The sequence below is a fragment of the Amblyomma maculatum genome, chromosome 11, assembly GCF_055883805.1.
Source record: "Amblyomma maculatum isolate TAMU_Amacu chromosome 11, ASM5588380v1, whole genome shotgun sequence".
NCBI classification, from domain to species: domain Eukaryota; kingdom Metazoa; phylum Arthropoda; class Arachnida; order Ixodida; family Ixodidae; genus Amblyomma; species Amblyomma maculatum.
Window position 1 is genome coordinate 52,960,711 of NC_139354.1, and position 22,942 is coordinate 52,983,652.

The 22,942-nt window shown below is 42.6% G+C and overlaps 1 protein-coding gene across 1 annotated transcript; it reads left to right on the forward strand.

Annotated features, from left to right (window-relative positions):
* The first annotated feature begins 1,985 nt into the window (after nucleotides 1-1,985).
* On the forward strand, nucleotides 1,986-22,711 carry LOC146173812 (uncharacterized). The gene is made up of 13 exons (XM_084585277.1): nucleotides 1,986-2,005; nucleotides 5,176-5,279; nucleotides 5,937-6,218; nucleotides 6,768-7,052; nucleotides 8,206-8,499; nucleotides 9,251-9,535; nucleotides 10,430-10,732; nucleotides 12,494-12,754; nucleotides 15,016-15,300; nucleotides 15,424-15,559; nucleotides 19,635-19,854; nucleotides 21,256-21,617; nucleotides 22,219-22,711. The coding sequence occupies exons 1-13, from the start codon at nucleotides 1,986-1,988 to the stop codon at nucleotides 22,709-22,711; spliced, it is 3,330 nt and encodes a 1,109-aa protein (XP_084441403.1).
* The last annotated feature ends 231 nt before the right edge of the window (nucleotides 22,712-22,942 follow it).

Genomic DNA, 22,942 nt, shown 5'->3' on the forward strand with positions numbered 1-22,942 from the left:
AAGGATCCATCAATTTGCCACGTCATATAAGGAACGTGATAAGTGAGCTTTGTAATGTTTTGCATCATACCTCCAAAAATAAGTTTCACTTCGAATTTTAGGAATATAGTGCATGTGAAGTTCTTGCACTCAGCAGGGTCTTCGAGAAAATTGACGAAATACTGAAACCCCATGCCATTAATGCCTGTTGCACCAAATTATTTTACTCTTGCTCTACAATTAACGTTCCATACTTGATAATCGTAGATGACGCGTGCCTCGCAATAGACAGGATCTTTAAAAATGCATTGTACTGTGAAAAGGAAAAAAAGAAATTATGGAGCAGTAAACTGCTCTTACTATTTTAGCAAAAGTAATATTATGGTCGCACATTTTTCTATCATGTATATGCTTTTCAGTATAATACTATGCGCCTGTGGCCACTGAATGCAACGCATCGGGCGTCATTTTCTAGATAGAGTTCTCGCAACAAGGTCGAGTGAGATATTCAGCAATGTAAATAGGACATTAAGATATGCCCTAGAGGTTTTTATTATACCGCTGTTCAGACTTTAAAAACTTACACTTAGTACACTTACCCAATATTTAATAGTAGAGCCCCTTACTGTTGTTCTGTGATTAAATGTAAGGTTGTCACAGAGTGTAACATTATTTACATTTAAATTCTTTAATAAAGCTCTACACTTTAAAGCGCAAAATGGTCATAACTTTCGGTTCATTTATTGGTGTGGCAGTTACCATTTGACGGTCAACCTACTCCCATATGAACCAAATGTTCATTTGTATCGATATCGGAAATTTAACATGGAAGTGACCTAGCTTTTTTCTTCAGTCATGTGACTAATTATGGCCGTCAGTTCTGTTGGTTTTTGACCGACCACACAGTAAATAATAGGCATTTATGTATGCCTTACACATTCCGCGAAACAGCAAGATCTACACATTTACATCATCAGCTTTTATGCCCACGAAGCTGCAAGACAGTCTACTTTTTAGCAACGGACGTATCTTTTTATGTATCAGGGGTGCATTGTTTTCACGCCTGGAGCCCCTATTTTCCGCGGAAATTACTCATCATTGCAGGAATACAAATCGTTGAAGCTTGGTGATGCTGGTATGACGATCAAATACGTGACGCGAACCAGTATGAACGATAGCCAGGTTGGTGACGAATACGCGTATATCGGCTTTTTGTTTATCGGATAACGTCCTTCATGGAGTGTATGTAGGTCACTGGAATAAAGCGGTTGAATTCGCTACCCACATGACAGGTATTAGGCAGCACCTATTCCAGTACAACCTTGCGCCCACTATCGATTTGCATTAAAAGGAAGATCCGCATGCTCTAATATAGGTTATATTTTTGGCAACGAGCTCAAACACGCCGGTCAGTCATTTGTGTATTAGTGCAGGATATGCATAAAAAGCCAACAGCTCCCGCTTTCGATTTCAGTTAGCCTGCCTGGCAGCGATGCACATGAACGATGCTCAGAAAACACGTATTCCTGCTCTTCTTTGTACATGCGTACTGCGAAGAGCAGCAACAAAGGCCTTACCAAGCGTCTTCCTCGCCGGTAAGGAATAATTGTTAACTTTGCCGTTGTGCGGTCCCTTTTTATTTTGTCGTCTCTCTATTTTGAGCTTAATTCTCTCCTTTATTTTGTCTTTATTTTCAGCACGACAAGTCCTCTCTCCACATTTTCTCAGGTACGCTCTCTTTCAGAACTTACTTTCTTATAAACCATATGCTTCAAGCAGGCAATCACAATCACAGGTTTAAATTTCCAGAGTCCACTACAGCGTCTCTCATAGCCTGAGTAGCTTCGGGACGTTAAGCCCCACAAAACCAAACCAAGCAATCGCAGGTTAACTTCCCAGGCTTGTAACTAACGGAGCATGGAGCTTATTGGGTTGTAGCCGACTGTTATCAACTGCTCTGCATCGTATGGAATGAGATTTGAACTCATACGCGAAAAATAACGAACATGTCCTTGCGCAGCCAGATGTAAGTAGCCTTCTATTAGCCGCTGTCTATTTTAACCAAGAAGAAAGATATGAAAATTCTTATTGTCAAGTAACGATGATTTGTTTTTCCTTTGTAATTTACGAAACCCACTGCCATTAATTTCTGTCGCGTTCTTCGTGCAGCATAGCGTAGGATACAGGCTTCTTGTGCGGGCGAAGTTTAGGCGCTCAGGCATTTCATTGACAGGTAAATTATAGCATGTAGAAAACATGAGTATTTTTTCGCAAAAAAAAAAAAAAGACAGGTATTTTCAAGCCCTCCAGTACGTACCTTTCCAGTTAGCCGAAACACAAAATGCATACAAGAACATGCAAAAGTGAGACACATATTAGTGCGGCTACTATTTAACAGGTATTTGTATATCGTTTTCACGTCTCTCTAATTCATAAAACTGAGCAGCCGCTAGGATAAACGAAATCAAATGTATTCTTTTCTTACATGGTCCTCGAAACTCCGATTCACCTTTAACTTGAAGGAGAAAGAGGGACAAAGAACTGAAAACTGATGTGAAACGTTTTTGGAAAGGAAAGCACATCACTCGTTTCGTAAACTTTTCTCTATGACCCGTGAAATATATTGGTCTCGGTGAAAAATCTTGATACTCAGTCCAGAGAAGGGTTACTTTTCAAAATCGCCATATTCTTTCATCATCAGGATACGACGATTCGCTTAGATGGCAAAGACTCTGCCGAAGAGGCAAATAAATTACGGCTTCATGTACACTATGCTCCTAGCTTGGAAACAAGATCTCAAAGAAAAATATTTTACTTTTGATAGAAAATGTTGCCTGCAAAAAATCGTTGTTTCTCTATTACTTTCATTTTAAGAAGAAGTGTTCTGTATAGGAATAAAATCTTAAGAGCAGAATCTTTATTCGTTGGCAACCTGGCAAGAACGAATAAATATAGTGTTGGCCAGTGTCCCCAACAGCGTTCGCACTGCACGGCACTTCAACAGTCGCGTATTGTCTACACATATTTTTGCCTTACTATAAGTACAAAATTTCCACGAAAACCCTTTATTTTTTTTCTTTTGGAACGAGAACTGTGCATGTTTACGCGCATTCTATTCACCCCTACTGCTCATGATCTCCGTGCTAAGTAAAAGTGTCATACTTACGAGGCCAAAGGTGAATTCACTGAATTTAAAATACACCTCCTGTCCTCTTTTCGGCAGTTTTCCTTGTCAGTACTTTTCTTTTTATTTACTGCAGATTAGTAACCAACTAATTGCACAGACGCTAGATGCGAGCAATCACAGCGCAAAAAGCGTTTTATTTTTCGGTTTTCTCTTCATTAAAGTAATTGTTATCCCTGCAGACTCGACAACAAAAGATCAAGCGCAGCATTTCTTCAATAACCATGTTGCTCGTGATCGATCTGAGAAAGCAGCTCCAAGTCTTCGTAAGTTCATACCTCCACATTAGACATTCTTTTTCTTCGATTTTTCTCTTTCATGAGGTTAATAAGAATGACATATCTCCTCGTATCTCAACAGTGTGTTATATACGTTGCCATGTGCCATCTGTACAATTGACCCGCTCCCTGGATGTGCTGAGTGTAAATGCAAAGTATATTTGTTCGACGATAAGTTCAAGTTTTATTTCATTTGCCCTAAACGAGTGCAGCAGTTTCAACTAAGTCACGCAGGATGAAGCTTTTGTAACTGCACAGATGAAACTGGAGTAAACTGCTACTGTAAAATTGCGGAGTTATAACAACATGGGTTAATCAAAGCTAAGTAACCAAAACATATTTCTAGACATTTTTATTTACAAGTTTCTTCAAATCATATCCGTAGCTCAAAAGCAACTCATCAGTGATAAACGTTCTCGAAAAAGAGTTCAAATAAAAATGAAGGTGACATGTTGTTGAAGCCTGTGCAGTATGTTGAAGATGGGGATAGGATTATGAATAAACAAAACTCAAAGGTACAAGGCAAAGCACAAACACATAATCCAACACGCAAATTTTGAGCTGTCTGGCATTCAATTCCGTATACATTAGGCGGCGTAAGAGGGCCGAGAAAGCCGTATTGCAGAGTGTTTCCGGGCCGAGGTAGCGCAGCTATTGTCGCGTCTTCAATATGCCTGAAAAAAAAACTAGGTACTAAATTTTTATTTGCAAGTTTCTTCAAAGCATATCGATAGCTCAAAAGCAACTAATCAATGATAAATGTTTTCAAAGCAGAGATCAAAATAATGAAGGTGAGATTTTGTAAATATATGCAGGCATCAAGTTCAGGGCAAGAAGAAACAGACTGCCATAATGCCCTTTCAGAGAATCAATTTGCTAATTACTTCTTGGATAGCCAGCTACTGACGGAGTGTTTTCCCAGAAGTTCGAAATTTTTCATAAAAATCTAAATTATTTCAAACATTTTACAACCCTGGAATGTGTAGGGGGCCCGGTGGGCAACATGTTAAAAGAAGAATGAATTAAATAGCACAGTAGTTAATAACATTTGTTTATTATATTTAGGGAATATGTTGTATTTGGAAAATTCGAGCTTCTCCTCTCAATGATATAGCATAGAAAAAATGAGTCCACGTAACGAGGAGCACGAATGTCACCGTTACAGGCGGCTTCATGCCGGAACACAGCGACCAGTGAGCGCGTCGGATATAAATCACTCTGCCCCACCACTTTGCGCCACACTGTAGTCTTGTACTCCCCTGATGGGGCTGGGGCAGGTAGGTCACCGCCACTTGCGGCGGGGACTGTACTGCCACCGGATTTTTATCTGTTGTAGGCCGTCGTTGCACTCGCCACCGCTTCGGTGGTGGACGATGGCTGTTGTTGCGGCGCGCGTCTTTCTTTCCCTCTTCCTTTTCTTTTTTCTCTAATGTCTCTTCTGTCTGCACGAGGCAGCGGAGGTGGCTCAGCTACAGAGCCAGTAGCAAGCCCGTGCATTTTCTTTTCCTTCTTCCTACAGCCACAACAACACACTGTAGCGTTATTTGAGGCCAATACGGGCTCCCAAGGGTATCGTTATTAATTTAGCTTCACCCGCTGCCACGTCGCTTTCAAGCCGGATCGCAAACACATAACTATGGGCATTAGGTCGGAGCCAATTAGCGACACCAAAGACGAAGTAAAACTAACAGAAGTATTGGTGCGCGCCCCTCTGGGAGTCGTGTGATGTCACAGTGTGAGGCACATTGATGGACGAAACAATCTACGTCAGATCCGTTCACTGCCACTGTGCTACGGTGTGAAGCCGCCTTACAGGGTGATATCTGACACCTCACCAAGTGCGCTACAAATTGTTGATGCTTTTCCCTCGGATATACTATTTGAAGGACGAGCTCCAATTTTGTATGCCTAGATTATCTGCAAGATAATCTCTAAACAATCTGTACATAACGAAGGTAATAACAATCAAGAATTCAAAATTGTAACGAGGTTAGTGGTTTAGCGAGGTAATTAAAGCATTCGTACTCCTATATTGTCTCTGCTGTCTTTCCCAGCATAGCGTGAGGTATAAAATAAGCCTGAAGCAACGTCCCTTTTTGTTCGTTCTCACGTACTTAAATAAGCATCGGCATACTTCCAAAAGAGCGCAATGCCGATGTGGACATAAACGTTCTATTTTTAATAGTTTTGGACTCTACAAAATATGATGCCTTATTCATACCAGTTGTAAATAAACTACCGATGACAAAAAAATATCACTAAACGATAGGTTACTCGAAGGCAGAACCTTAATGCAGAAAGGCAAAAAACCAAAGAAGAAACGTAACAAAAGGCGGAATAAGACGCGCGTATAAATGTAGACACTTGAAAATTGCGGCCCATTTTCCCTGATGTGTACACACGTGCCCACCTTGAGTTCATATATGATTTCTTCTTCCTTTTTTGCTGTCATTTAGATATTTAAACAATGAGCAAAAATCTAACATAAATTCCAGGTCCACCAGCCAACGTCACAGCCACGGCGACATGCGACAGTCGCGTGGCCACCACATGGTCTTACCCGGATGATTCCTCGGCTTCATTCTGGCTTCAGCTATGCATGGAAGGCATCACGACTTGCCAGAATGCAAAGGCCAGCAGTCAATCCAGGACGTTTGTTTTTCACGTGGACCCTACAGAAAACACATACAAGTTTTCAATATGGGCATCTCTGAAGACGCCATATGAAGAACTCAACAGCACAGCAGTGGCTGTTAACGTCACAACATTCCCTAACAGTACGGTCCACATTCTTCTCTTTAGCAACATTCTCTTCTAAGATACTGTTATTGCGAATGCTCCTTTCCGCTGTACCAAAGCTGCACTTGAAAACGTGGTCTCTTGAAGGGCCACCTTTAAAAAGCGTAAGCAGCACCCATCTAAAGCGCCACAAAAAGTTTAAAAACTTTTCATTTTTCCTGCTTCTAATTCATAGACTCAACAATCAGCTCACCTTGAATACTACGTTCAGGCAGGAACTCATTATTGTTCCATTCATTCAATAAAAATATCTAAAAAGCCGCTTCCAAATGAACTATCATATATATAACAAATAATATAAGAGGCTTCAACAACAGCATTTTAACTTCCTACCTCTTCTGAAAATTTATCTCACCAAAATAATTACGGAAACTTGTGGATTTTAAATGTTCTCGTGGTCATTATGCTTAAAGTAATAATTAAGTACAAATAGTAGCAGGCATTTGTAAAAGGCCTTAGTTTAAAACCTTCTGCAGAAATCATGCTTCTCTTGATGGCATTGCTAACTTTTATTGTCTCTGTTTCAGTTCCTTTGTTAGAATCGGCCACTGTGAGCGGAGTCAGTGCGAGCTCAATAAGAATAATATGGAGTACCGAATGGAAGTACACGGTGCGGTTTTCAGTGTGCCCACTGCAAGAGGTGAAAAAGCAGTGCAGAGACTATTTTACTGGCGGTTTACAGCTGGTCTACACCATCACTGGCCTCAACGCAAGCACACTATACGAAGTCGACACAACGGCTCAAGTCACTCGCTACGGTTTAACATGCACGGGTCCTGTATTTGAACAGGACGTATCAACGTTCGCTTTCGGTAGGTACTTTTCAAGCTGAAATGCTTTCAGAGTTTCATATGCTAAACGAACCATGAGCATATGAATCATTCAGCTATAAGAAAATTTTAAGCTTCTGAAATATTTCCTTTTTCCCTGACAATTGGCTTCTGATTAAGGTGATGTAAGTCATAAGAGACGAAGCCATGCTCAACGTTGCCGAGACGACCTCATGATGACGCTCCCTGGTGTAAACGCATTACCATCATAACCAGCCAAACCACGCTTACAGTTTCACAAAGGCGTCTCCCACGTCTCTCCGTTTAGCCTGCCATGTGCCAGTAGTGGCCATCTCATCCTAAAACCTTTCATTACAAAACTGTGTAAACAACGTTAAGCCTATTCTATACCGGCTGGCAATCGCTGGCGTCGAAATATGACAGAGAATAGGAAAGGAAACATCATTTTTTCGGGAATTTATCGTACCGATAACTGTGCGGATATTTGTCTAGCTATGAGCGGAATCCCGGAAGCATAAAGCGTAATGTAGCTATAGTGACAGTTCCTCTTCTATGGCGACCATGCCTGCCACTGATCCTTCGCATTCTGATTTCTTACTGGTTCAGTCACGGTTAGCGTCGCAACCCAACAAAATGACAGCAAGGCGAAATGCTAATACAGTGCCAGTGTGCTGTTTTCTGCATTTCGATCGAATTTCTTGAGGTAATGTCGTGCGTGATTGAATGCCATAAGTTTCTTGTAACTCGTTAGCATTTAGGTGCCCATTCTCCAGGAAATCCGGCGTTTGGAGTTGTTAGCGTCGGGCGCGATAAATCACACGCATGTCTTGAGCTGGTGGTAGGCGGCAGTATTGCAGGGTATTTGGTCGGCGGATTGGGTAGCATATTGAACTCTTTCTTCCTGACGTTCTGGTGCCAATATAAATTATGAAATCACCTAAACGTTGCTCATTTAGCCATTGCTAAGCGTGGTGTGCTGGTCCAATGCTAAAAACAGCAAATATTTTCGTCTGACTGCTGCCCCATCCGAGATTCATAATGCCCAAAGCCCAACAACTGAAACGACCTCATAATCAGAGCCAATAATACAAACGCCATATTTCAGATTGCGAACCGGATCAAAATTGAGCAACAAACGTTTTCACTCTATATGGTTTTCACTTTTTATTTACAGATATTGGCCCGGTAAGAAACTTGAAGTACAGCGTCAAGAACGTAACGGTTATCTTCGTCAATTGGCAGGAGCCAACGGTATCGAGTGACATTACTGGCTACAGAATCTCCTGCATGGATAAAACGGGCAGTGACACGTCTGTAGAGTTTCTCAAATCTCGGCAAGTAGATACCACTTTAGACTTGAAGATGCAGCTTGCGAACTTCACTTGCACCGTATATGCTTTCGCTGAAACACCGATTGGAAGGCAAGATGGGATACCAACTACATTTGGCATCATGACCGAAGGCATAGGTACGTTTTAGACGTCGCCTCGTATCGGTCTTCCTTAAGAGTTTTTTGCTTGGCCAAGAATGACAAGTAACTTTTTATCCGCAAAAAAAAAAAACTTTAAAGTTAATATTCGTACCTGTCATGTTTAGAAAATAAAATATAGATTATAACTGTAATTCAGCTTAGTTGTACTCCATTTTTGCAACAAATTCGAAGTAACAAAGCTCTGTTTGTCTGCAGTTCAGATTATGATTAGTACCACGCATGAAAAGTCTAAAGCAATGCTTTGTAATAAATTACAGCAGGCAGAAAAATTACAAATTTGCCTTATATTAGCTCCACTTTTTATGCAACGTCCACACAAAGAAAAATTAAAATACTACCTGGTGCATGCGAGCCCTGCTCAGGGCACAGAAAAATATATTAACTTCAAGCTTGTCGCTGTTAACTCATTAACCTATCACCGCAATTTTACTATATATATATTTGCTACAAACTTAATTGTAGCCTAAATTATTGAACACCAAGCAATCTTTGAAAGGCAGTTGGCTAGAGATCCATCCCCGCCATGTTAATAATATAACACATTCCGATGGACGCGAAGCACTTAATGCTATATGATTCGAACACACATTTAGGAATCACAGGAGTCAAATTTTCAGTGTGTGGTGCTCTTAATAGCGCATGCGTAGATTCAGTACCTTAAGCGTTTACTCACTATCTAAGTTATGTTTACAGGTGCTCAACCATACATTTTACTTTCCTTATGCAGCGGCTCCACAAAACGTCACGTTGATGAATGTGACTGAGACCAGCCTCAGCTACTCTTGGCTTGCTGATCCAGATGCTTGGAAGTACCGTATCAGTGTCAAAGCACAATCGTCATATGAAACTTTCCATAACTTCACCGAGGTCCAAATGCAAGAACGCGGATCGGTATTCGTGGAGCACACTGTGTTTGGCCTGTCTCCCGGCACGGTGTACGAGGTTTCCTTCCAAAACTGTGCGAACTACTGCGGCTTGTCGACGGTAATCACCGATACCACAGAGGTTGCTGGTGAGTCCCTCACTAAGGCCTCAACGCCGTAGTTGCGTTCATCGTTCCTCGCGAGTAGACCAATACAGCTTCAGGAATCTCTCAGCACTCCAAGCGAGTGTCCTCATGCGATAATATTCATTGAAGCAGGTCACAACGTTCAATACATTTCCTCTATTTTCGTTCCCTACCACTGCGACTTCATATTTATTTGAACAATGCATCATCATCAGCAGCGGCCGGACTATACCCAATCTAGGGTGAAGGCCTCTCCCATTTCCCTCCAATTAACCCGGTCCTGTGCTAGCTCCTGTGCTAGCTAGCAATGTACAGGTTGGTAAATAAACATTAATATATTTCATTCATGTCAAGCACCAGCCTTCACAGTGGCAGTGTCGCGTTACTATGAACTTGTCGCTCGAACTCATTTTCTATTCTTTCCGCTCTACTTTTTGTTCGACAAAATGACATTGACCACAACTGCGCGAAACAATGTCCAACTCAAAACTTTATAATATGTGCCGCAAACAATTTATACAAAAATATTGTAAAGAAGCCACTCGACGGCTTTGAGTGCTAGGTCTCGCCTACTAGTGTACGAACCACACAGAATTGATTGGCACCTACTTTGAGCTGCGATATCAGTAATATGAAATCAGACCATTTAAGACAATCATATGTCTCATTTCCTACTTCTGACTGTTTCGTCGCTAAATACTGCAGGCATCATTTAACTATCATTAGCGCATATCAGCATTTGCTAACAATTTTGACTTACCGCTGAACATTTTGTATCGAACACGTAGTATACAAATAAAGCGAGTTGTCATTTCTGAAATGTGCGTGGAATGCTACTCATAGCTGATTCTAGTGATCATGCTAAATATTACTAATCTCAGTCTTCCACCCTTCCAGCACCCTCTCAAGTCCTTCATCTCACTCACAGCTTGCAAGGATACCTGAACGTTACATTAAAGTGGATGAGGCCTAAGGAACCGAATGGACCTATTGACGGATACTTGATAAAGATTTGTAACATGCTAACCAACAGAACAGAAGATCGTTATATACCCGGCGGCTTGCTGAATTTCAGCCTCAGCCTGAAGGAACACTTCTCTTATTTCAAAGCATCCGTGTCGCCATACAACATTGATCGCTACCGGAACCTAACGCTTTTCGCCCTTCAACAAAGCACCCAGTTCACAACACTTGGAGAAGGTAAGCCGAGCATCTTTTTCAAAAATGTATTCATTTAATAGAGAGGAGTTGTGATATGCAAACGCACCCTTGAAGTAAATATGTTATTATGCAACAATACAACAATGACAACCCTGCCGCTCTCACCTTTCAGAGTAATTTCATTAGTCGTGTAATTTTTCATTCAACACATTCACCTGTCAGTTATGTTACAAATGCTAAAGCTATTGTTGTTGCATTTAAGTGATCAACATACGTTGCCAGTGGTATTTTCATATGTGAAGACATTAGAGTTTAAATGTATTGCTTAGAAAGTGTGAACTGTTTTGATAAATATGTTTGTAAAATCTCACACTTTGCAATGACTATAACAAAAAAAATTATTTTATGAAACGATGGTCAGACATCATTTCATGCGTCCTACATAAAATGCAAATTGCGAACAATCTGTGCCCTCTGGCCCATTGTCAAAACCATTTGATAGGACAGGTATTAAAAATGATTATTGAAATTCTAGAACTGCCTTTACAGTGACATATGTCGCTGAAAAGCATATTATGGAAACTGAACACATTTCTGCTATGTGCTTAAAACAAACTAAATAATGCTAGTAAGGAATCGTTTAATGTAAATTCCACTGAAGTCAGGGTCTTCCTCTAAGTAAAAATCTGACAGTTAAGCGGTTTAAATTTCTCGTCTGTTTCAGTTTTAGTGTTAGTGCGCTTTCAGAAAAATTATGTTATTGTTTTTGCCATTGCTTTCTAGTTGGAACTTTTTTCAATTCCTCGCCATTATTAGCATTAAACTTTTCATTGGCCTCTTGGCGTGTGTGCATATATGCGGCGCCTTCGATAGGTGTCATGTAGCTGATTAGTAGGCTCCTACTATTATACTGAGTGTCTTGCTCAGCTGTCTAAAATGTGAAGATGTACTCGTAAAAAATGATGAATCTTTAAAAAGACTACTATGTATGTGTATTACACGTTCCTAAAGAACAGCTCCCATGAAGCGTACATGTCACTTTAAATTTGTGCCTAGCGAAGGACCTAAACTTGAGAAGCGGTGGTTTTATTGCTGTTAGAGGGCCTTTAAAGTGAATAAATATAGTCCTCAAAGGAAACCGGAGGAAAAATCGATTTCTCTTAGCAAAACACGTTGCTGGGCTAGTTGGTGAAGCTGGGCTAGCTGGGCTAGTATTTAAAAGTGAAGGCGGCCTATATCAGGCGATTATATGCTGCTAATGGAAGGCGGTCTAATTTCACTAAAACCAGTTTTATATAAGCTTTAAAATGGCGGCAGACTAAATGCACCTGTTATCAGCCGGTAATTTTTGCAAGAATATTATATTGACTACTACAGTTTATCTTTTTTTCCTAGATTTCTAACCCTTCTTCTCGAAGCCACTCATTTTGTACTTTTACCACGGAGGTCTTCTTATCTTGAGTTTGGAAGTTTCAGTCCATTGATAGGCTGAGTTTCAGATTCATCTTTCCTGGCAGTAAATGCGCATCCTACCAGATAAACTTATACACAGCCAGAAAGAGACTTAAAATTAATATTTCGTAGAAAGAGCACTTGAGTACTCCAGCTTCCCCTTAACAATAGTCGTGTTTTTATCGAAAATACGCAGACGTTCGAAGAAGTGTGACAAACAACTTACTTTTCGCATTCGCGGCATAAGAGCAATCTACAGGAAAGCCATAAAATATTGCTGATATTTTTCCCACTGCACTAACGCCACAAAAAGCGAAATAAATATGCACCTAACTTGTCTTCTTCCAGGGCCATTCCCTCCGTACCCCGAGGTTGTATGCACCCAAGAACGGCGGGCCTTGATTTTCTGGAAAGTTCCGAATGATCCCAGATATGACATCAGCCGATTCTTCGTGAGCCTCAATGACACCATTCTTTTCTTCGCTCCGGATAATCATCGTTGGGTGGAGGAGCTGAAGCCCTTTCAGCATTACACTGTTAACGTATCCTCGTGCACCAGCAAAGAATGCGGTAAAGCACACTCCGTGACCTTCAGAACCGATCCAGGATGTAAGTGGATTTTGAATATACTTTCTAAAAACCTCTCTCCGTAAAAGAATTGGCTGCTCAGACCTTGCACATTGCACCTTAAAGATGCCTTTTTTTTTCTCTACCTCTCTCTGTGTAGCGCTTCCATAAAATGTCCTCTCCTCTCAAACAATCGTTGAAGCTTTATGATTACACGTATATAGTGCATCTTGTCCTTATTACGGGAAATATAGGCACTGGTCCTTTCTTTACTTGTGCGAAGAGCAACTTATTTGTCCAGCAAAACACTCATCCCACATGCGCGGTTAGGAAAGCCAATAGTAAATCAGCTGTTCCGTGTGTTCTTTTTTTATGTCATTTTTCTGTGATGAGATTGCATTGTATTGCACGAATCTTTTTCAGATAAGAAATAAGGTCTGTTACCACCTACATCAGTATTTCAGGCTAGACTTTATATTGAACCCCTTATTCTTTGAATCCAAAAAAATACCTGGATGTGGTAAAGTGGGCGATTGAAGAAATAGTAATGTTTTATTTGCTTCCCTCACTGCAGTTGAATGCGGAGGCTTTTCTTTAAGCCGATTTCACTATATTTTATTTTTCACGTCAAGCCCAACTATTGGATGGATGGATGGAATATAGGAGCGTCCCCTTTGAAACGGGGTGGTAGCAGTAGCTATCATGCTCATTTTTCTCCCTATATCTTTATTATTGATTTAGAATGGTTAACTAAACCATCATTCTATTTATTAAATTCTGTTCCTGCATTACTAACATCATGTCACTTCTCTGCTTTTAAGCCACCAATCTTCCAGTCGTTTTTTGCTAGTTTCTATTCCTAACATCAACCATCGCTACCTGCTGGCCGTGACTAGCAAGTAGTGCGTAACTTGACTGAAATACTATTGTGGGTTATGGAAATTAAAGTCTCAAAACGACTAAGACTATGAGTAGTGGAGGGCTCCCGAAATTTGGACCCCCTGGGGTTCGTTAACGTTCACTGACATCGCACAGCACACGGGCGCCTTGTTTTTCGTCTCCATCGAAAAGGAGCCACCACGCCCGGGATGCCATCCCGCATCGTTGCCGACAGCAGGCGAGCACCTTAACCACTGCCCCACCCGGGCGGGGTATAGCTGGAATACTTATATTCGTAATGTAAAGAGAACACTAACTTCCAGGAAAATTGCGCGTGAGGTTGTAAATACTGTGGCATAGTCTTTCCATGCACTGCAGAAAATGACTTTTAATATATAGGATTGTTTCATGCTGAGAGCCATAAAGCACGGGATGGTCTTCGCGCGCACTAAAAGAGCTTGTTCAGATTTGCTCAACCTGTTCTTTTTTTGTTATAGTGGCCGGTACCTCTCATGCCCATTCACTCGCAAAAATGTGATTTCTTGTTTCTTGATTCATCAGCTGTAAATGTGCAGATGGTAGTACACGGGCAGAAAATGAAATCCACCCCCACCGGAAAGCAAAAGTGTCAATGATGTCGTTTTGCGAAGCGTGACTGGATTCGAATTATCATTATGGCTTGTTACAGCTGTCATAAAATGCTGAGACCTCGATGGCTTTTTCACAAAGCCTAAACTAATGGTTGAAACGTCCTATATTTAATTAAATGGAATAGAACTCGCCATAACAGTTCAGATTTTCATAATTATTAGCACTGAGTGCAAAAATCACAAGACAAAAGAAAACAAAGTATGTTAGTATTAATAGGTGCAAAATTCTAACAGTGACCTAATTTTTGAGTCAAAGATTGCATGTCGTGGCCTAAGCTATAGACTTTCTTACTTATTACTTTTTGTACGCTTTCTATGATACTACACACTTAATAAACAGCCATGCGCATTGAAATAATTCTCTTTAACATACTTTTGCTTTTTTTTCGTATTCACATGTTAGCCCATGATTGCCTCAGTTATTACCTCAGGCACGTACTATTTTCCTTTAAGGTTACAAGCAAAATGGAGTAGATTTATATTTCAATAAAGCAGTGTTTTCCACCAAGAAATCTAGCTAAATATAGTCTATTACACTCCAAGCGGCGTTCCTTTAAATTTGAAGCCTTCGAATATCAAGAAATGAAAAACGAACTTGACAATCCACCCCCGACTTTTCTATTGCAACACTGGTGCCGAATATTAACAACAGTACCGCAAAAGATGATCGCTTGTATCAATTTATAAATAACTAATATCAACAACTTCGCAAAATAACATGAAATTCTTACAGTTGCAGCTCCTACTCACTTGTTATCACCCTTCTTTTCAAAGTTCCTTCCTCTCCAGAACACATTACCATGGACTCAAGGAATGAAACAAGCCTTTCTTTGAAATGGCATCGTCCTGATATACCAAATGGTCCAATAAGTGGCTACAAAGTCACTTGGAGCGATAGAGAAGGAACCCATGTATTTATAGCCTCTGAAGAATCCTTCACCTGCGCCCACCTGAAGCCGGACACAAAGTACATTATATCCGTTTATGCTTTCAACGACGGTCGCCATGAAAGAAAATGTGGCCCGCCATCCGTTCTAGAGGCTTCAACGGAATCAGGCGGTAAGTGCACACAAATCTAATCCCCTGCTTAAAATCCATTCTTCAAAAATCATTCGCACGGAACGCTGAAAAGAGGAAACCCAAAGCCGTTGCATTTTTTCTTCTCCTTTCTTTCTCTCGCAGGTTTTCCTTCTGAGCATACTTCAGCGCTGACATTAGCCGCTGCCCTCACGGTATCGTGTTTGTTGGTGACCGGCACGGTGGCATTTATTGTGTTCAAGAGAAGAGAGCAAAAGCGGTGCGCTGCTGTTGAAGAATTGTAAGTTTCAGGGGTGCGCGCATAGCGCTAGAGACTGTTCTGCTATTTGCAGCCGCCAGCCATCAAAGTAGTATTCCATTTATGCAGAATGAGAAGTAGTTTATATTCAAACATCTCCTCGGAGCACTTGCAGTGTGCATCGATTTAGAACCGTAAGTGTCCGTTAAAGAACGTCATGTGGCTATGGTCCATAGAGTTTCTTACTCTTACCTAGAGGGAAAGTTGTGTTGCCGTCTATGGGAGTTTACATGGAGTTTCCAGACGGCCAGTTCAGCCACGATGGGCGCTCAAAGCATCATGGGCCGCAGAGCTACCGAGTGCAGAACTACAACTTTTGGCCACAACTAATGGAAAGATAAACGTTGCTCAACTGTAAATAATGCCCTAAGCTTGAATATTGTGACTATAAATTGCAAAAAGAGAGAGAAACAGCATGTCAGTGTGATATTTATTCAATATAAGCGATGGCTCTTTCTCCCATTGGCTTAGTTTTGAGCAGCACAAATACCAATATTTCGCACTTAATAGGCAAACTTTGAAATTAAAAAACGTTATGAAAATATTTATGGTTGCGCAATCACTTAAGGAAGTTTTTAGTGGCATTTCGGGAAACAAAAACCATTTATTGGCGACGTCTGCTTTTGCCCCTTTGCTACTATGGCTTTCGTGGTCTATGTACGCACCTTCAAATGATGATGATGACGAAAAAGAAACATCGCAGTAACGCCACTCCACGTACCAGAGAAAAGCCGACTGTCCCGCAACAAGTAGCACACCGGCCCATGATTCTTAGCGCGCCCATGGTGGCTGAAGTGCAGCGCCCTCAGCTTTCCCTCTAATTAGTGTAAGGAACTCTATGCTATGGTTCCTCCACTGCGGCTTCCTCCATAGCAAGCGCATAGCTTTCTGACAATGGAAAGCACGTACCGAAACTATTGCAAACGATTGTACTTGACTAGCGCGTGAAATGCTTCTCCGGCAGCCGCAATTTAGGACGTGAGCTTCGCCTAAAGTTCAATGCGGAAAGTCTTTCCTCCTTCTTTACTTCTACCTCTTCTCTTCTACCTCCATCTTGTGTGTTTTTGCACTTGCTCTCCCCTCCTTGGTATGCGAGACTAAACTTACACACGCCCCTACGGGGCTTCTTATCGGGACCAGACCTAAGCAGCCAAAGAGTATACTATGCCGACGTCAGAACCTATTGCGACGTCTGGAGGGCACGTCTTGCGCGACCTCGCGGAAGCGAAATTTTTGATATGAGCCTAGGAAGGCTTTCGCCCTAATCTGCATATTCTACTCCTGTGCAACTCGTGACCCGCACTGAGATCGTAATTTTCTCTTCGTGAGCGAAATTCGCGTTAAGTGGAAGGTGAAAACATTTCGCTGCAACGTCGTAGTACCGAGTGTTACCCCTGAATATTCATCTGGTTGTATGACTGCCCTTACACTAAGTGACGTAACCTTTTATTGTAGTCAATTAAGGGACTATGGCCCATGGCTGTTATGCTTAAAGACACGCGACAAAATTCGAACCATCCTGTTAGAATATCCAAGAAGGCCAAACACATAAGGCGTACATACTACTGGTTGATGGTTGATGATGATGATGGTTGATGAAAATCCATCTAAATCTATCTAAATCCATAAAAATCCAAGCTAAAGGACATAGGTGGTTGGAATTTTCGTCATACCGTCCACTGTGGCTTGCATCACATGTTAGAGTCAAGATTAAGCGCGTGAAATGTATGCAATTATTTTTGAAATACGAATGAGGTTTTTCAATATTTAAACGAAACTTATACCTCTTCTTTCTTTATTTTTTCAGTGACTGCCAGCCACTTGTCACTGAAGCAACACAACCTTCTCATAGAAAGAACATATTAAACTGCTTATCTTCGAGCGTCTGAGGAATGAATGGGCTGTAGAGACTTGACGGCATGTGTTCCTACCATTCGACAAGGACCTTAGACTAAAGGACAACATATTAGGATGTGTTGTCGGGCTTATTTGGTGCAATAATTCAGACATGGCAGTTGCGCGAAAAAGGCACACACAAGACGAGCGCCGGTCCCGTACCCTGTCTTGTGTGTGTCGTTTTCGCGCAACTATCGTGTCTGAAATATTACATAGTGTTGTGCTTTGTAAATAAATATTTATTATCGCTCTCCTTCTCTGTACAAGGTGTTAACTCTGGAAACACAACACTGTTCCGGATTGCTGGTGAATTCTCTTTCCCATAATGAGTTGGAATCCCCGCAGTGTTTGGCTGACAGCCACAAATGGCACATACTTTGAAGAAATACTCCATTTGTCAAGCATTTTTAATACTTCTTAAATTCACATGAATGAATGAATAAATAAATTGAGTCTTCACCTAACAACATTTATGACCACCATCAAGAGAGCTATTGCCCTCTCTGTAGGAGGGAAAGGATTTGCGCTGTCCAAAGCCGGTGTTGAAGAGATATTGGGACGTGTGAATGTGTTTATGGTATCTGCAAAGGGCATTGACGAGGAAGATAACAGGTGCACAGGAAATAATAAAAAGACTAAAAGCAGCCGGAATATCGTCACTTGCTCAATACTATATTCAGGGCGTTGTTATGGATGTAAGATAAAAAGTATAACGCAGCGCTACGAGCTTGTGTCAGCCGGGTAAAGAAGACTGTTTTGACGATTCTGTTATAACAATGACTAGATGACTTAATATAGAGCAATACATAAAAATCAAGTGTTGTCGGGCCAGTTCGGTCTGTAAAATGTAGACTAAGATGGCGTGTAAATTCGATGAGGACAAGCAGAGACACATATATGCGTATCTTCTTGTCTTCGCCAACTTTTTCCGCCGAATTCTTCTACACAACAAAGCGGTCCCATGAATTTTGAAGCCAATTCCCATGTGACCTTTCCCTTTAGTAAGCTTTTAAATATAAAGACAAGCAATTGCATCACGTGTCACTAAATATCGATAGCATCAAATGTCTTCAACCTCACATTTTTAGCGTGTCAAAATGATATCATTTCAAACTATCTCAAAAATATCAACTACGGGCCCCGCCAGGGTGGCGCAGTGGTTACGGCGCTTGATTACTGTTCCCAGGGTTGCGAGGTCGAATCCCGGCCTCGGCGGCCGTTTTTCTATGGCGGCGAAAAGCCAGGCGCCCGTGTGCTATGCGATGTCAGTGCACCTTAAAGAATCCCAGGTGGTAGAAATTTCCCGAGTCCTCCACTACGGCTTCTCTCTATGCCTGAGTCACTTTGGTATGTTAAACCCCACAAACCAAACCAAAACAAATACGGGATCCTACAAAATTTTATCAATCCTTCCGCTTCGTAGAGATAAATCCTGTAGTGAAAGCTGCACTAGGCTAGCAGAAGCGCATCTCGCGGTGCCAAACTGAGGGCCACATCTGCGCATGCGCTGTAAACACAACCAGTCGCGCCGAGCTGCGCCGCTCTCCTTGTGGCGCCCGCGCATGACGTCACACTCCGCTATATTGATCATGGTCTTCATGCTGATCATCACGCGTAAGCATCGTGATGGTGGTTATTACGCTGCCTACCGCGCAGCTCAGAATATGATCCGTGGCAAGTGCGTTCGCTAGATAGACGCGCAGTCGAAGAAGAGGCGGACGGCGTGCGCATGTAATATGAACGTCATCAGCTTACTTTGTTTACTTTCGTTTGGCGCTACTCAGCTGGTTTCAGGATCGGGACAGTACGCTCAGCGGTACACAAATTTGTTGATGTCTCTGGTCGGATTCCTTGCTAGGTGTACTGATCAGTACGGCCATTTTCAGTCGTATTGCATATTTATAATTAAGTCTTTTTTTATTCTCATATCTAACAGCATAACTCCCTTAATACTGGTTTCACATGCGTCCAATCCTCCTCGTGAGTATGTACCATTATCTGAGGGCACAACAACAACAACAATATCATCAGCTGAGGCTACGTGAAGAAACGTCGACGGATTCAGAAATCATGGCATGGTGCGAAGTCGCCCTAACACGTGAAAATGAAGCAAGGAAGGCTAATGGAGACGCCTGAAGAGCGGGAAGAACGTCTCACTTAGTGGCGGCGCCAAGTACAAGATCAGTAAAGACGCCGAGTCGCTGCCGAAGTACGTGGTGAAGAACACCGTCCAACGGTACGGCAAGAAGTCGAAGCTCAGCGAGTGCATCAAGGTGAAGTTTGACTTTAATTTGGCATCGGATCGCCACGTTCGGGCAACCCAGTGGGGAACCGCCATTGATCGTGTGTACCAAAGAGAGACCATCACGTCTAGATGCAGTGTATCCAAAATTGAGACAGTGACAAATTACAGATCACCGATTGGTTTTCGGGTCTATCAAGCCTTACATATTGAATAAAGACGTGTTATACACATCGAAACCGCGACAGTGTCTCAACTGCTTAACCGGAGAACTCTAACATATCAAATAACCAAACCCAACCCAGCCAAGTCCTAGCTGTCGCTACGTATATCGTGGCCTAGCTAAGCTGAGTCACTGCAATTTTCTTCTAACAGGCTTTTTCGGCTTGACGGATAATTTTAAAGATGGTGCTCTGCACAGACTCGCTATCAATTGCTACTTCAAGTAAAGGCTTTTGCTCCAAATAGTAAGTTACTCATAAGAGAAATTAAATGCGCTCTTCTCGGGCATAGTGATTTATGAAGATTATGTTCAGTGCGAAACACAGAACTTTCAGAACCCGATGACGGGATGAGCGCTGGTCTTCTATTTTGTCGTATTGTCCCATTTATCGTGAAAAGCGAATTCACATCGCGTTTGTATCGTATGCGTCAGGGACAGCATGCGCAGTGCGGCCTCAAAATGTACAACTGATACGCAACAGCCGATACGCTGCTGTCCAAGCCATCTGTATAAATACGCGTTGCTCAAATAAAGCTGTGCTCTTTTCCCCCTGGCATTCGGTGTACCATGACGTCGATACATGGTGTCAGAAGTGGCTAACGCCGACGAGCAGACCGAAGAAATAAGCCACGAAATGGATTTCTTAAGGCCACCGGACGCACTTCACCTGAAAGGGGACATCGCAAAGAATTGGCAGCTGTTCAAGCAGAAGTTCCAGCTTTTCCTGACGGCGACAGAAACAGCAAAGCCTCGACCAGAGCCAACGAAAACAGCGCTACTGCTGACTACCGCAGGTGAAGAAGCAATTGAGGTATTTAACACCTTTACTTTTTCGGAAGATGAAAGCAGCAGTGACTACGCGACGGTAATCAAAAAGTTTGACGAGTATTGCGCAGCCCAGAGCAATGAAGTATATGAGCGCTACTTATTCAGGAGGCGAGTGCAGGAACCTGGCGAGCCATTCGAGCACTTTTTGAGAGATTGAAGACTCAAGCACGACTTTGTAACTTTGCTGGGTTACTCGATTCAGTGATCAGAGACCAAATTGTTTTTGGTATAACTGACGACAAGATACGCGAGAAGTTATTGAGAGATAACAAGCTCACCCTCCAGAAAGCAGAACAGATCTGCAAGGCTGCCGAAGCAGCCGCGGCGCATAAGGAAATATGGGAACAAGACCATCATCAGGTCGACCCAGTCCACAAAACGAGCTCTACCCATCGTAAAAGGCAGCAGGCCTATATCTGCCAAAGCTGCGCACGAACGCACGCACCGCGGAGCTGCCCTGCTTTTGGTCGTACTTGTTATAAGTGCCAGCGGAAAAACCACTTTGCGGTCTGCTGTAAAGAAAAGCAGCAAATAAGTGAGCTCACTGGTTCCGAGGAAGAGTTCGATGTACTCAACGTGGCTGTCAGAAACACTGTCCGTGAGCGCGATTGGCTTGCTCAAGCACAAGTTGGCAACTTGTCGGTGTGCATGAAAGTTGACACCGGTTCACAAGCCAATATTCTTCCCCTCAGTGTCCTAAACAAGATGCTGCCAAAACCACCGCTGAAGTCCAGTTGCGCGACATTGCGGTCCTTCGGCGGAAGCGAAATTCAACACTTTGGCACGATCACTACGGAAGTGAAGCTTAATGGTCACAACGCCGTTCTACAGTTTTTCATTGTGCGCAAAGGGCAAGCGATACTAGGCCTTCAAGCCTGCGAACGCCTTAGACTCCTTTCGCGGCAGGTGCACGCCGTGTCTCAAGATTCAACACAAACAGTGGTAGACGAATTCCGTCATCTGTTCAGCGGCACGGGTTGCGTTGAGCGTCGATACCATATGGTACTCCGCGATGACGCCGTGCCGGTAGTGCAGCCAGCCGCGTGAGCCGCTGCAGATGCGCTCAGTGCCCACGCAAGCGTGGTACCGAGTTGGAATCGACATTTTTTACTATGGGGGTAGACCTTATCTTTGTGTTTACGATGCGCTCTCAAGCTTTCCGGAGGTGGAATTACTTCAGGATACATCGGCCAGGACTGTCATTCAAGCAACAAGCGCTATTTTCGCTAGATATGGCATACCAATGGAGGTATGCTCAGACAACGGACCCCCTTTTTCAAGCTACCAGTTCGCTGCATTTGCAAGAGAATATGATTTCCAGCACATTACTTCTAGCCCTAGATACCCACAGTCGAATGGCCTGGCAGAAAAGGGGGTACAGGTGGTGAAGCGAATATTAAAGAAAACTGCTGAAGCCAATCAAGATTTCTGGCTTGGTTTGCTCGCTTACAGGACAACCCCACTGGAAGGTGCTGCGGCACCCGCAGAGATTCTTCAGGCCAGAAAGCTACGAACAACGCTACCAGACACTGAAGAAGGTCCCAGTTTGCATATTGCCAAGCATCGCCAGAGTAAGAGAGACCGGCAACTCCTACCACCCCTGAGACAAGGTGACGTTGTGCGCGTGAAGAAAGTTGTCTGGGACAAAAAAGCAAAGGTCGTGCAGCGCTGTGCTGGACCAAGGTCCTACAATGTTCTAACAGAAGACGGCAGACTTCTGCGTCGCAATCGAAAACATCTCATGTCTACGAAAGAAAACTTTCTGAGTGAACTTGACGACGACAGCGATGACACCATTGAGGACAGCACGCCGCAGCATCAGCCGCGACCAGTGACATCTGATGGTGATGCAGTGTCAAGCGCTCCGGGGTTAAGACGATCGCAGAGACAACGTGCACCCCCGCGACGCTTGGAATACGGCAGAGACTTTCAGCAAATGTCTTAAGTTATTCTTTTGTGCACTGAGCCCATGTCGTGCTTGCAACTTTGCTTTGTTGTTGTTTTTAGTTTTCTTTCCAAAAGAAGGAAGATGTATCGTATGCGTCAGGGACAGCATGCGCAGTGCGGCCTCAAAATGTACAACTGATACGCAACAGCCGATACGCTGCTGTCCAAGCCATCTGTATAAATACGCGTTGCTCAAATAAAGCTGTGCTCTTTTCCCCCTGGCATTCGG